Raw genomic sequence first — 16,050 nt, forward strand, 5'->3', positions numbered from 1 at the left:
GCATCAAAATTGGGATGGGAGAGGGCAGATAACTACTAGGGATTTGATCCTTTATTATAAGCTGACCAGACACATGAAAATGGGTCTTTCTGGCCTGACAGGACAAGTCAGGAGCTAAATCTGACAGTTCTGGTATTTCTAATGGCTCTCTCCATGAGTGCAATTTGGCAAGATTATCTGCCCCTGAAAGAGAAACCAAAGAAAAAGTTTTGGGCTCCTTAGTCAAGGTCTGTTCAGTATTTCCTTTCTACGACTTTGGCTGAACTACTTTTTATCAGTATAGAGACCAGAAAAACAAATGAAGTTAACAGCATTGCCTTCGTTTGCATAAAAAGCTGTCACAAATCATTCTTTTTTTTTTTTTTTTTCCTTCTCTAGTAGAGCTTCAAGCTAGGTCCTTGCCCATGCTCGCCCAGAAACATGTTCTTGATCATGGTATCTCCCGTCAGGTAAGTCTACACAAAGCATTTTCTAATGTAAATGTTTATTATGTCTCTATCGACACCATCACCTTCCCATTTGTACAGTACTACAGCACCACCAAAGAGCTCTCCTTTAAGATGCTCTTTCAAGAGCAAAAAGGACTATTTTATAAAGAAATGCAATCAAAGAAATTATTTGCTTAAGGTCCTAAAATATTAAGCTACACCCAAATCTTCCTATCCCTTCTGAATTCAGGGCTAACATTTGTTAATGTATTAACTTTCTAGGAAGGGCTTTTGTCAATGATGAAGAGAACCTACCCTAAACAAAAAGCATTTCACTAAAACTAGTCTGGAACACACACAAAAAAAAATAAAATGTCAAATAATATAAGGAATAAAGTTTCATTTTTACACTAGCTAATTTACTTTCTGAGGTTTTTGTAGCTTTGTTTTGTTATTTTAATATCTCTAGCTGGGCATGGTAGCGCATGCCTTCAATCCCAGCACTCAAGAGGAGAGGTAGGAGGATCTCTGTGAGTTCAAGGCCACCCTGAGACTGCATAGTGAATTCCAGGTCAGCCTGGGCCAGAGTGAGACCCTACCTCAAAAAACAAAACAAATCTCTGAAACAGAGGCTTACTACCAGGAGCTTCCAGACGCTGTAGGGCACAAAGGGGGAAACAGGAGGATCAAGGGAGATGGCTCAGCTGTTACATGTGCTTCCTGTGCAAGCACAGGGTCTGAGACCTCCAGAGTTCCGACCTCTACAACCATATAAGTAGCTGGGTACAGACACACACCATTGTAACCACAGTCTCAGAGGAGAGCAGAGACCCCAGAATCAGAGGAGAAAAAAAAAAAAAGGCAAGATCAGTAAGACATTCTGGCTCAAACAAGAACAAGTGTAAAAGCTGAGCAGCCCATAGAGTGCTCCAATCTGGCACCACAGGTGAGGGCACCCTACCATAGTAGAGCTCAAATGGGCACTGCAAGAGCACATACATGTGCATACAACAAAAACAAGCAAACTAGAGTTCAAGGTCATCCTCAGCAACAAAATGAGTCCAAGGCCAGCCTGGCCTACATGAGACCCTATCTCAAAAAAAAAAAAAAAAAAATTAATCTAAAGAAAAAGTTTCCAGATAACAAGTTCATAACAGGAGTAATGAAGCAAGGTATGGCTAAGTAGTCTTATCTCTATGGAGACAGGTTAAAAAACAGCTGCAAGTTTGAGGCAGGCCTGGTCTATAAACAAGTTCCAGGCCAGCCCGGGGTACACAGGAAAAGCCTGTCTCCAGGCTCCCTTCCCCTCCTAGAAAGGAGTTACAGAATTGCCAGGTCACGTACTTTAAGACTGAAGAAAGCCACATAGTAACTCTGGAAAATAAGCTGCTTTGCTCTTAGATGTGACTATAACAACTGGAGGTTAGTGCTGACTAGCAATTAGGTCTGTTTACTGAAATGGAAAAAAAACAATACTTAAGTTTATATAGCAGATAATCTTTCACACGTTCACAGAAAACAAGTAATAAAAGCTCCTTGAGTTTGAAAAAGAACCCACTTTTCCCTTCATATTCAAGATCGGGTGAATTTATGAAATAGGGGTGGTTTGAAATAGTTCAGCCCCCTTCTTCTAGAAAGCAAAATGTCTATTTTCTTTTTTACTTCTGACACTAACTTTCACATGTGGTCAAATTACAGATTTCCTATCAAGCCCTCAGTGATTTAAGTATTAATGTTCTATCTGTGACACTTTTTGATGTTATCCCCGCACATCTGACAAATTCTTGGCCAATTCTCAAGGTAGATAAGACTGTTCAAACAGAACAGTGGCCAGTCAATGATACTAGTCTTTACTGAGTGGAAAATGAAAAACATAAACCTATTCTCCCTACTACCATTTAAAAGAATGAAGAAAAAGACAACTAAAATTATAACATAATGTAAGAAAACACAGTGAATTAAGAAATAAGCGGAAGAAAGAAATACTGCCATGGTGACCCTGGGATGACTCAGAGGCATCATGGTGCTGGGAAGAAGTGACAGGAGTGCTCAGCACTGCAATATCTCTATCACACCTTCCAAGGCTCAGGGCCCATTGTGGAAGAAATGGCGGAAAGAATATAAGAGCCAAAGGAAGGGTAGGACTCTTTACAATGTGCTCCCTCCAGACACAAAATGGCCTGGATATCCATGACCTCATAGTGCCCGACACTACCTAAACAAGACCATCATAAGAGGAAAAATAGATCATGACATCAAAATAAAAGAGAGACTGAGAGGAGGAGGGGATATGATGGAGAATGGAGTTTCAAAGGGGAAAGTGGGGGAGGGCATTACCATAGAATATTGTTTACAATCATGGAAGTTGTTAATAAATTAAATAAAGAAGTAAAAGAAATACTGCCATGAACTAAGCATGACCCAGAAGAGTGCTGAGGGGCCATCTACCATGGAAAGACAGATTGGGGCAAGGTACAAGGTAGGGAGGGGCCAGGAGCACATTCCACACAGGAAAAACAGCTCCAACACAGTTATGAGAAAAATGCGTAGTGTTTTTAGATTAGTTATTAGAAACTAGTATGCACGTGAGTGAAAGTAAGATGCCATTCATTCAAACACTACAGAAACTATACAAGGATGGCAGCATGGAGTATATAGAAAAGTTCAATCAATAACTTGAACAGGGCTGGGGAGATGGCTCAATAGTTTAAAGACACTGGTTTACAAACCCTGCCCAACCAGGTTCAACTCCCCAGTACCCACATAAAGCCAGATGCACAACATGGCACATGCAACAAGAAGCTCTGGGACACCAAAACACTAACTTTCCTCTTTTTCTCTCTCCTCACAAATAAATAAAAAATAAAAATAAGTAAAATTTTTAAAATGACCTGAGCTGTTGAAAAAGGAAAATTACAGAATAGGTCAAACTCACTTCTTTTTTAAATGACATATCATTTACAGAATAACAAATCACAAACCCAAGAAACCAGAGTAAAAGTATATGAAATCTAACCACATTTCTTACTTGTTATTTTCCTTCTAGGCCAATAGCACCAACATGAACAAGCCATGAAGATTTGTCAAAACATCCATGTTTAAAGCATCTTTATTTTAGAGATACACAATGAATTTTATACAGAAAATAACACCTGTAACATGCTTCAAAATAATCCAAGGTGTGATAGAGATGAAATCAGATTAGCCAAAAGTTTATCCTAGTTAAGGCTGGGCAACAGTGTTTCTCTATACTGATAAAACTTGTACATCCACTGTTTTTCCAGACTAAAGTAAACACGCTCATACTGAGGATCTATCATAATTATCTTCTGATAATGTCTGTCACAACTCACTAGTGACTCTTCTTATAGTCTCCACGATAGCAGTACCATTTCACTAGTCCCCATCAACTCCTCCTTTCACTAAGTGAATCTAAGTCGCTTCTTATTCCATTGCCACTATCTGATAATTCAGGTCCGCCATTATCTTTGTCTACCGCAGACTACGAGCCTCCAAACTGGTTCTCAATGAAACGCTGCTGGCATTTTTAGGCAGGATAATTCTTGTTACCTGAATGTTACAGAACATTTTAACATCTCTGCATCCCTGGTATTAAATGACAGCAAAGCACCACCACCGACACCCACTGGAATAACCAATCATTCAATTCACTTCTAGTCTTGGTGGCAGATACATTTTCCCGAAGTACCTGAATAACTCTGTGGCTCCCCACAGCCTCTAAGTTTAGTCTCCTATCACCTAGATCAGCCCTACCTTTTCCTGGCCATACCACAACTTCTACCAGAATAATCACCCTTCAAGCCATCCAGGCCAGTCTCCTTTTCATCACTTACTTCCTGTCTCCCATATTTGGAAAGTCTTCACCAGCCTGAATTCTGGGCTTCTCAAGCCTGAGCATTAATTGTCCATCACTGAGACACCATCTTTCTCAAGCTTTGAGTGTCTTGTTTGGGCGGAGTTTCCTCTGTCCAAAATGACCATCCTCTAAGCTTTCCAAATTTGTACTCACCTGTGGAAGTTCAATTCCTCAAAGCCACCTCTGCTGTGCACCTCCCACTTCCCAGTCAAAATCAGTTGCTCCTTTTGGCTTTCATAACATTAAAGTATCTCATTCTGTTCTGTAAAATTCTCTCCCAAGACGTCTGATTTCTCAAAAGAGGGACTGGTCTGCCAGTTCTTAAACACGAATGCCCACAAAAGCACCATCAGATGTTCAGAATGTGAACTCCCTTCTCACTCACAACAGCACTTGACTGAATTAGTTGTTTTGTTGGAAATACAATCGAGTCTGTTAACTATTTTAAGGCTAATTATCATAACATCAAGGCCTTTGCAAACTCTCACCACAATTATAAGCATTTTCAGTATCCACTGACTGACTTAGCAGAAGCGACCTTTTTAAAATTATTACTTGGGAGAAGGAGGAAGAGAGAGAAAGACACAGAGAGAGAGAGAATGAATACAGGTGCGACGGACTTCTAGCCAATGCAAAGGAACTCCAGACACATACGCCACCTTGTACATTTGGCTTACGGTGAGTCCTGGAATCGAACTGAGTCCTTAAGCTTTACAGGGCAAGCGCCTTAGCCTCTAATAAACCACCTCCCCAGCCCAACAAAAGGGACTTTTTAAAAAGACGACAGACTCATTATTATTATTATTATTATTATTATTATTATTATTATTATTATTATTATTATTTTGGGCCATATATAAACCAGCACCTTGACCCCTAAGACAACGAACAGAGAATATTCTGCACGTGGACCCACCACCAACTCCACAACGAACAGCTGCCTCGGGATACACTGCTGGGAAGAAGAAAAAGTTAACTTCAGCCAAACGAGCTTTGTGCTCGAATGCAGGAGGGAACTTTTCGGGGCGCCTCTGCAGCTTGAGGACACCACGCACGATCTTCCTCGGGCGATGGACTTGGGCAGTGAGTCCTTTCGTCCACCAATAACGTGCGGGCGGGCTGACTGACGCACGGGAGCCGCCGCACGCACCCGCCTCCCCACCCCACCCCACCCCACCCCACCTGCCGCATGGAAGGTACCAAGCGCCCCGGGGAAGACACGTTGGCTAGCGCGCAGCCAGGTCAGGGGACAGCGGGGATCGTCCACGTCCACGCGAGGCTGCCGTCCTAAACTTTTTTTTCCCCCTGCCCTTCAACGAGCATGTCCGCGTGCCGGTCTCTCCTTAAAAGACCAACTCCAAAAGAACCGGTTGAACAAGGGGAGTGACGGAGGGGGAAATAAATGAGTAGACAAAACTTAAGGGACCATTCTCCTTCCTCATATAATATACATATATATAGAGAGACATATAGATAGATACAGATACACGTGGGCTTGAAATCACCACCGTCCCGGAGCAGGCCGGCTGCAGGCGGCCATGGTTGACCCGGACGACGGGGGCCGCGAGGGGCCAACAGCCCCAAGGTAGCCGGCGACGCGCCCTCCGCTTTCTCCCAACCCAGTCCCGAGCAAGTCACCCCGCCCCCCGCCGGCAGGGCCGGGGGGGGGGGGGTGGGGGGGGCCCAGCCATTCGGCGGTGTGTCGGAGGGGAAAGAAGGGGCGGACCCGCCCCGCCCCGGGAGCCGGGGATGGGGTAGAGGGGGGTGAAGAGCCTCTCGGGGCCAGGTTTCCCTTTGTCCCGGGACTCCCCCCACCGCCCCGACTCCACCACCCGCCCCCCCCGCCGGGCGCCTCACCGTGATGTTGCAGTGGAGTGTGAGCGGCGACGACGGCGGCGGCGGCGACGGCGAAAGCGGACTGGCCGGTGACGACGCCGGCGGCGGCGGCGGCGGCGGCGGCGACGACGACACCAGAAACTGGCAGTGCAGCTCGTCCAGCTTCCAGCTGACGATGCGGAACCGCTCGTGGTTCTTGTCGAAGATGGACGCCAGGAACTTCAGCTCGGCTTTGAGCCCTGACACGGACATCTTCCCCTCATCTCCGGCGGGAGGGGTACGGAAGGGGGAGCCGGACCTGGAGCCGCCGTCACGGCCACGACCGCCCCGCGGGGGCCGGCCCGGGCCGCGTTCTCGCGGCTCCGCCTCTCTCGCACCCCCCTCACCTCCCCCCACCCTCCTCGCCCAGCGGCCACCGACCCGGGGGAGGCGGGGAGGGGGGGGAAGGGGAGTAAAATGGCGAGGGGCGCGCGACGAGGCCGCGGCGGCGGCGGCGGCGGCGGCGGCGGGCAGCGGGGCCGTAGAGCTCGGGCGGCTGCTGCCCCTTTGTAACCGACTCCACCCGCTGCTGGAGGAGGCGGTGGCGGCCCCGCGGCTTAAAAGGGCAACAGCGACGCCTCCCCGCCCCACCAGCGCCTGGGAAAAGGGCTGCCCCCGCCCCGGCGCGTGCCCGCGGCCCCTGTGCGCGCCCCCGCCCCGCACAGCCCATTCGCACCCGCCTCCGAACTGTGAGCGCCGGGGGTAGGGGGCGGGGGCGGGGGCGGCTTGGAGGCGCACGGGCGAAGAACCGAAGACCCTCGCGCGCGCCCTCCCCCCTACCCCCTCGCCACTCCCGGCCTGAAGCCAGACACGTGTGCGGCCGGCCACGTCGGCGCGGGCGGAAACGCGCGTCCCCGGCGGGGCTCCCCTAAGGGGGCCACCCGCTCACCTGACTCCTCCTCTCCCTCCCTCCGGGGCCGCGGCGGGAGACCCTGCTGCTGCTTCCCGCTACTTTCGCCTCTCGCTCCACTTTTCCTAAGCTGGCCCTCCGGAAGGGACCTTCTTTAGCCGCACTCCAGCGCGCTTGCAGACCCCATCCATGGGACCAACGTGATGCCTAAAGCCCGCCCGCTCCTCCTTGCCCACCTCTCTCCGCATCTCGTCCCTTTTCGCTTTCCACACGATCCCGGCTCACTGTCCTGCCTGGAGCCCTCGCCCTATTTTCCAGGCCGGTACCCCCCTTTTTTTTTTTCCAACTGGCTCCCTTTAAGGGACCCATTAAGGTCTCCGCTCAAATGTTTTCCCAAATAGGGTCTTTCCTGGTCACTCAATCTAAAGTGTCTTCGCAGGTACCCTGTTACAACCCACACACACACACATCACTTTCGTGTTAATTTATTTCTTATGTACCTGTCTATTTGTTCTTTATCTCTGCCTAACTCGAATGTGTTATTCAGAGCTGTATCTCCAGGATGGAGAAAGGGGGGGGAGGAATTTACACAATAGATACCAGTGTTATTCAATGAATACTCTTATCTGGAATCCCCAGCACTTAACACAATCCCTGACACTTTCAAGGTGCTTCAAAAATGGATGGAGGACTGCGCTGCAGTCCAGAGGAATACAATATAATCCGACAGTGTGTGAAGGGACTATACTACAGTGGGATCAGCTCCCTAGCTTAGAAAGGCCAGTGCCTGGTTTAATAGCCCACTTTTACCATGTCAAAATTCTCAATTTTTCTTTTTCTTTTTACTTATTTATTTAAAAGCAGAGAGAGAGAGAGAGAGAGAGACGGACCGAATGGGCTTGCCAGGGCCCCCAACCATTGCAAATGAACTCCAGATGCGTGCACCACTTTGCACCTGGCTTTACCTTGGTACTGGGGAATCAACCAGGGTGGTTAGGTTTTGCAGACAAGTGCCTTAACCACTGAACAATTTCTCCAGCCCCAGGCCCGGTATTTTCCTTTTACACTGGTCTTAAAGCATTAGCTCTGGGACCGAAATGTCTCCAACTTCATGATCCATACCAGACTTTGCTGGTGTGCCGACCCCCTTAGCTGACAATAGAACAAAACAGAGCAAGGGAGGCATTGTTTTTTTAAAAAAAAAAAAAAAAAAGAAAAAGTTTATTTTCATTTACTTCTGATTTTTTTTTTTTCCCCAAGGTAGTATCTCACGCTAGCCCAGGCTGACCTGGAACTCACTCTAGTCCCAGACTGGCCTTGAACTCAGTGATCCTCCTACCTCCTGAGTGCTGGGATTAAAGGCATGTGTCACCACACCTTCTGAATTTTCACTTTAGTTTGCTTCATGAGTTTTTTTAATTATTATTTTTCATTACTTCATTTACTTCATGTAATATATGGTGCTTCTGAGGTCTATGGAATCCATGGAGAATTTAATAAAAGTTGTAATCCATTTTTCCAGGAAAAATACGCCTGCATATAAAACTTATGTTTACATAGATTCATGTCTGCGACACTGAACACTGGGGGGAGAAGGGGTTCCAGTCCTGGACTCTGAGCCAGAAATAATTAACACTCTTCTTTGGTGTTATGGCTGCGCTAAGCACAGATGTGGCTTGTCATTTTATTTTCCCTTCAGTCCCCCAGTACTCAGGACCTTAACAAACGTGGCAGTAACAGATGATAAGGATTTGAGGCAAAAGAAAACAGTCTGGTCAGAACTAGCCATGCTCTAAAGTTCTTAAATCCATTACCTCTAAATTCTTATAAGACAATAAAGAGCTCCTGTACTGCAATTGATAATACATGCTATGTCTCCAAAATGTGCACAGATGTGAAGTTCACAGTTTTGGGGCGGACACTGCTGTGTGAAGAGCCCTGAGAGGCATAATGAGATGGGTATAGCACCTGAATTAGGAAAGCTTAACATACAACATCAAAACAAAATACTGTTCCCTTATTCTTCATCAGGCTGCAAATAACCAAAACCTAGTTGGAAGTGGCTTGAACAATAGGGAAATGCATTGCTTCACATACTAAGAAGTTCAGAAACAGAGCAGCCTCTGCATTGGTTGGTTTCATCTCTACTGTTACCATCAGGAGCTCAGGTTCTTTGGGTCTCCTTTGCCAGGCTGAAAGCAAGCAGGTCACATGCAGATGTGATGCCAAAGGCAGAAAAGATAACATTTTCCCATGTCTGCTTCAAAAGCAGACTTCTCTCGTGAAAAGTCCAATAAGAGGCCAAGAAAAAGATAAAAATTGAGAAGCTATTTGTGCCCAGAATTTAGATCCCAGACAGACATGATAGGGACTATAACTTCATGTGATGAGTCCTCACTTTTACAATTAATCAGGCATTAGTGTACAAAAAGGATTAAAGTGGGTTTTAGAGAGCAAAGTAGCCCACCAAAGGGCTGGAGAGACAGCCTAGCAGTTAAGGCAGTTGCCTACAAAGCCAAAGGACCCAGGTTCAATTCTCCAAGACCCATGTAAGCCAGATGCGCAAGGTGGCACGTGCATCTGGAGTTTGTTTGCAACAGCTGAAAGCCCTGGCACAGCCATTCTCTCCCTCTCTCCCTCCCCCCCCCTCAAATATATATATATTTTTTAAATAGCCACCAAAAAAGGGCAGGAAACCCAGATTCTAGGTGTCACCTAGTCCTAATGCAATGGAGCTGTGTGCACGCGACCATGAGCTTCTCCAGCACCAAACAATGAGCCTTTGATGATATGCTGATAGCCATTCTGGCAGGTGAGGTGGAAGACAGGCGAATTCCTAAGAGGGGTGAGGAGTGATGAAACTTGAAAAAAGAAAGGGGGACTATTTAGAGGGAGTAAGGGAACCAGTAAGGCTGGGGGAGAGCAAAATAAGAACAAAATATGACATATGGATGAAAATGCTATAGTGAGACTCATTATTTTGCACAATAACTTAAAATATGCTGGGCATAGTGGTACATGCCTTTAATTGCGGCACTCGGGAAGCAGAGATAGGGGGATGGCTGTGAGTTTGAGGCAACCTGGCTTTTTTTTTTGAGATAGGGTCTCACTCTAACCTAGGCTGACCTGGAACTCACTCTGTGTAGTCCCAGGCTGGCCTTAAACTCACCATGTTCCTCCTATCTCTGCCTCCCAAGTGCTGAGACTAAAGGTGTGTGCTACTACCCAACTAAAATGAATGTGATAAAATTTTTTATATTTATTTCCAGAAAGAGAAAAAGAAAAAATGGGCATACCAGGGCCTCTAGCCACTGCAAGCAAACTCCAGGTACATGCGCCACTTTGTGCATCTAGCTTTACGTGGGTTCTAAGGAATAAAACTCAGGTCATTAGGCTTTGCAGGCAAGCACATTAACTGCTGAGCCTCACCAGCCCCTAAAATTAATTTTAAAAAAGAAAAACATTCCGGGCATGGTGGCACATGCCTGTAATGCCAGCACTCGGGAGGCAGAGTTAGGAGGATTGCCGTCAGTTGGAGGCCGGCCTGAGACTACATAGTGAATTCCAGGTCGGCCTGGGTTACAGTGAAACCCCACCTCAAAATAAATAATAATGATAATAAAATAAACAAATAAATAAAAAGCCAGGCATGGTGACACACAACTTTAATCCCAGTACTTAGGAGGCTGAGGTAGGAAGATCACTGTGAGTTCATGACCAGCCTGAGACGACAGGGTAAATTCCAGGTTTCTTTGTTTTTACCTTTTTAGTTCTTTTTGCTTGTGTATACGTAATATGATATGCGTGTGTGGTCACACAGGTGTGTGGGCCCTTACAGGACCCCACTGTGCTTGCCTGTGGGAGTGGACACTTACCTGCAGTACCCACAGCCACCCAGAGCCTAACATTGAGGGTCACTGTGTCACTTTTCTACCTGACCAATTCTTATTTGAGCAGGAGCCTCTTACTAATTCCGGAGCTTGCTAGCTTGATATTTTTCCAAAAGCCCAGGCAATTCCTTGGTCTGTGCTGAGTGGCCACACTCAGCTGTTGTTCACAGAGAATCTCTAGGTTCAAACTCATGCCCCCGCCCCCACCTCCAGGCCCTCATGATTGATCAGGAAGTGCACTTAACCACTGAGCTATCTCTCCAGCCCGAGTCTAGGGACATTTCTATAGTTGAACTGTTAGATCTTAGAGACAATGAGGAAATAGAAGGAAATTTTGGTTCAAAGTAATACTTAAATTGCTAGAGCAAGTGGATGAAAGGTGCTATTAAATATATGTTGGGGCTGGGTATAGTGGCGCATGCCTTAAATCCTAGCACTCAGGAGGCAGAGGTAGGAGGACCATTGTGAGTTTGAGGCCAGCCTGGGACTACAGAGTGAGTTGCAGGTCAGCCTCGGCTAGCGGGCTAGCTTACTCATGGAAAGGAAGTCTCTGCTCCACAGAGTAGGTTGGGGAACATGACTGGGGAAGACACAAGGAAATGTTTTCAGGCTGGAGAATTGTTACAAGACTTCAAACAGAATAAATCAGCTTGATTTCAGGGAGACAAGGTTGGGGATTAGCCAGATACAGGAATACAAAGCTTAGAGGGCAAGGGGATGATGACAACTGTTCTTTATAAACTTGATCATGGAGTCTCACCCAGGAGCACATGAAGGGCCATGAGAAGAGGATTGTGTGGACAGTCTGGAAGTCTCCAAGAAGACAAAGTCAGTTCAGTGCAGGCAAAGGAATGAGAGCAGTCATAGCATGTGTGGGGAAGAATCTCAGACTTCACAAGCTGGGTGAGAGGTATGCCCAGTGAGCATGTTCCATAATAGTGATCTCAGCAGACTCCTAAGGTCTGCGTTCAAAACTCATCTCCTTTATCAAAGAGACTGAACGTAATCTTTACTTCTCCCTGGTTTCCCATACCCGCCCTATTGTAATACTTCCACCTGGGTTATGATGGGCTGGTTCCACGTTTGTCTCTTCTACCAAAGGGTGAACTTCTTGTATTCATCCTTATCTGTTAGCACACAGCCTAGTCTTGGGGACATAGACAGCACTCAAGTACGTCACCATTAAGTGGATATAGCCTACTGGAAGCAAGAACAGCATCCTAGCCAGGAGCAGTGGCACACACCTTTGATCCCAATGCTCAGGAGTCAGAGTTAGGAGGATCCACCGTGAGTTGAAACTACATGGTGGGTTTCTAAGTGAGACCTTACATCAAAAAAAAAAAAAACAGTATTCTTTGTTGGAAAGACTGCAAGTAAATAGAGGGGAAGGAGCGTAGCTGCACACAACTCTTGAGGAAGCTGTCAGGACCTCTCCCTATCTAAAGTGTACACACATCAGCATGCGGCCACAGCAGCCCAGACAACCACAGAAAGACGCAGAAGGCACAGGAAACTCAGCCCATCCCTGCTGAAATGAACAAGTGACTCATTCTTCTAAAGCCAACTCAACCAGAATGTTTTCGAAGCTAAAATGTTCCCGGATTTGGACACTGGCTCATGATAGGACTCCTAACATCGATTTTAGATGTAGTTAGCATTGCATATCATTCCTTTCTTGCCCCATTGGTAAGGGACTTGAAATGAAAAGTAAAAGCATCTCGAGGGCTGGAGAGATGGCTTAATGGTTAAGCGCTTGCCTATGAAGCCTAAGTACCGCGGTTCAAGGCTTGATTCCCCAGGACCCACATCAGCCAGATGCACAAGGGGGCCACACATCTGGAGTTCGTTTGCTGTGGCTGGAGGCCCTGGCGCGCGCCCATTCTCTTTCTCTTTCTCTCTCTCCCTCTCTCTCTCTCTCTCTCTCTCTGTCGCTCTTAAATAAATAAATAAAAATTTAAAAACTACTTAAAGCAGCTCGAAATGATATGAATTTGAGATATGTCCTGGCCAGGAGGGGGTGTTGGGGAGCTGGCTCAGGGGTTAAAGGCATTTGCTTGCAGAGCCTGTGTCCTGGGTTTCCATCCCCAACACCCACATAAAGCCAGACGCTGACGGGCACATGCGTGCACACACTCACGTGCAAATGAAAAAAATGTTTAAAAGAAAGATTCCTTAAGTGAGTGTGGTGGCTAAGGTAGGAAAATCAAAATGAATTTGAAGTCAGCCTGGGTTATAAAGTAAATTCCAGGTCAGGCAAGGGTAGAGGGAGACCCTGCCTCAAAAAAACAAAAACAAACAAACAAAAAAAAACAGTTTCTTGTGAGGCACAAGAATCAAGAGTACAAGGCCAGCCTGGGCTACATAAGACTGTTTCAAAACATTCTTTTTTTCATTTTAAACCCTTCCCCAATCACATTCATGCAAAACTGTTCTTTTGGTTTGTCCAAGGATAATTAATAAAAACATCTAGATCCTTCTAGATATAACATTTCCTTGGCCCAGTGAGTTCAAATTTATCATTTTGAGAAGGGGGTAGAGTTTGGGTGACTGGACCCCGGGAAGGTGAAAAGCACAGGAAAGTCTGCACTTGCTAGAAATCAAAGATCATCTGACTTCTTATCCCTTGCCTAGTTCCCTAGAGACATGTTTGACCACAAATAGTCAGGACCCCTCCTGGGAGGGAGGCCTTTCATAGGATTTAAACATTGTGGTTGGTCAAGTTCAGTCCCTGGAACTTGGTGCCAGAGCTAACCTCTTCCTGAGTCAGCCCCTAGCCCTAAGCAACCAGCTGGCCCTCTGGTTCACCTGAGCCAGAAGTCAGCTCAGCCCCATAAAGTCACAAATACCTCTGCAAGGGGAGTGCAGTCTCTCTGACTTGTGTTCTAGCTGTGGGTGAGTTTTCCCTCAGCTGGGCCTGGGCTGAGTCCAGCCAGGAGGGACCCCTAGCTCTTACTTTTCACAAGGGTTCTTTATCCCCTCCAGCTCCCCACATGACAGGAGTTCCTTGAACTTTTTCTCTTTCCTTTCCACACTTTTACCCCAGGCCCTCCACGTGAATGCTTTTTCTTGGTTCTGTACTTCCCTCAATAAATATAATAATTTAATAATTACCCTTCTCAGTCTTCTTTTTTATTCAATTCTTTGATTAAAATTAGAAGCAAACCTAGGGTTTGGAGTGCAAGGACTTCCCTGGACCCTTAGCACCCCCTTACAATTTTAAATACTGGCTAATTGAGTTCATCAAAGGCTGGCTAAGCTGGGACATCAGCATATGGTGCCTAAAAGTGAGGGCAAATGGTTATTAGGCAGTTGGGGCAATTTAAACATTAGTTAATAATGATATAGAATTACTGGGGGGTTTTTGGTGAGCTGAGTATATTGTTGCTGATACTTTGTTGAATGAGTTTTAAAACAATGAATTTTGTCTTTTGGGGATATTTATGAACAAAATTTAAAAACAAAGATTTGGGCTGGAGAGATGACTTAGCTGTTAAGGCACATGCCTATGAAGCCTAAGGATGCACATAGTGGCACATGTGTATGGAGTTCATTTGCAGTGGCTAGAGGCCCTGGCAAGTCCATTCTCTCTCTCTCTCTCTCTCTCTCTGTCTCTCCCTCTCTCTCTGTCTCTAATAAATAAATAAAAATAAATCTAAAATTAAAAAACAACAACAAAGATTTGGCCAAAATATTTATTGTAGGGCTGGAGAGATGGTTTAGCAGTTAAGGTGCTTGCCTGCAAAGCCAAAAGACACTGGTTCAATTCCCCAGTACCTATGTAAGCCAGATGAACAAGGGGATGCGTATGTCTGGAGTTCATTTGAAGTGGCTAGAGTCCCTGGCATTCCCATTCTCTCTCTCTCTCTCTCTCTCCCTCTCTCTTTCCAAATAAATAAATAAAATGAAAAAGTATATATATTAAAAATATTTATGAGCCGGGCATGATGGTGCATGCCTTTAATCCCAGCCCTTGGGAGGCAGAGGTAAGAGGATCATTGTGAGTTTGAGACCACCCTGAGACTATGTAGTGAATTCCAGGTCAGCCTGAGCTACTGTGAGATCGTACCTTGAAAAACCAATAAAAAAAAAAATTATTATAGCACTTGAGAGGTAGAGGCCAGTGGGTCAGGAGTTCAAGGTCATCCTCAGCTACATAGTAAACTTGAGGCCAGTCTGGGTACATGGCATCCTTTCTCTCTATCTCCCTTCCTCCCTCTTTCAAACTCTGTGTGCTCTAGCATGTTTTAATACTTTTAAAAAACAAGAAAGAATCCAGAGTCAGATGTACTATATACATTTTGATTTCATACATAATGGAATAACTTAAGAGCCAGCAAGTGAGGGTCTATATAATCCTGGAAGGATGTGCCAAAATGTTAACAGTGGCCATTTCTTGGTAACAACCTTTCAGGCTATTTCAGTTTTCTTTTGTTGTTTTTGTTTTTTCAAAGTAGGGTTTCACTCTAGCCCAGGTTAACCAGGAATTCATTATGTAGTCTCTCAGGGTGACCTTGAACTCAAGGTGATTTCTCCTACCTCTGCCTTCTGAGTGCTGGGATTAAAGGTGTGGGCCACCTCACTTTTTTTTTTACACTTAACTTTTTAAAAACTTATTTATTTATGAAAGAGAGAGAGAGAGAATGGGTGCACCAGGATCTCCAGCTGCTGCAAATGAACTTCAGACACATGTGCCACCTTGTGCATCTGGTTTACATGGGTCCTGGGGAATCAAACCTGGGTCCTTTGGCTTTTCAGGCAAGTGCTTTAACTGCTAAGCCATCTCTCCAGCCCATTTTCTTTTTCTTTCTTTTTTTTTTTTTTTTGTTCAGTTTTATTTATTTATTTGAGAGTGACAGAGAGAGAAAGAGGCAGAGAGAGAGAGAGAGAGAGAGAGAGAATGGGTGCACCAGGACTTCCAGCCACTGCAAACAAACTCCAGATGCATGTGCCCCCTTGTGCATCTGGCTTACATGGGTCCTGGAGAATCGAGCCTCAAACCGGGTCCTTAGGCTTCACAGGTAAGCGCTTAACCGCTAAGCCATCTCTCCAGCCTATCTAGCCCAGCTGTTTTGTTTTGTTTGAGGTAGGGTCTCACTCCAGCCCAGGCTGACCTAAAATTCACTATGTAGT

At 45.9% G+C, this 16,050-nt stretch overlaps 1 protein-coding gene across 2 annotated transcripts in view; it reads right to left on the reverse strand.

Moving 5' to 3' along the window:
• Window positions 1-6,479, reverse strand: part of Ube2q2 (ubiquitin conjugating enzyme E2 Q2) — a 65,120-nt gene extending 58,641 nt beyond the window's left edge. The window contains exon 1 of one of the 2 annotated variants that reach the window (XM_045160908.1): window positions 6,163-6,479. In XM_045160908.1, the coding sequence (XP_045016843.1) occupies window positions 6,163-6,393 (231 nt within the window). In that variant the 5' untranslated portion in view covers window positions 6,394-6,479. The remainder of the gene's footprint in view (window positions 1-6,162) is intronic. The other variant, XM_004660429.2, reaches the window with a different exon arrangement.
• Window positions 6,480-16,050: the final 9,571 nt, after the last annotated feature.

The sequence above is a fragment of the Jaculus jaculus genome, chromosome 10 (assembly GCF_020740685.1).
Source record: "Jaculus jaculus isolate mJacJac1 chromosome 10, mJacJac1.mat.Y.cur, whole genome shotgun sequence".
In the NCBI taxonomy this organism is placed as follows: domain Eukaryota; kingdom Metazoa; phylum Chordata; class Mammalia; order Rodentia; family Dipodidae; genus Jaculus; species Jaculus jaculus.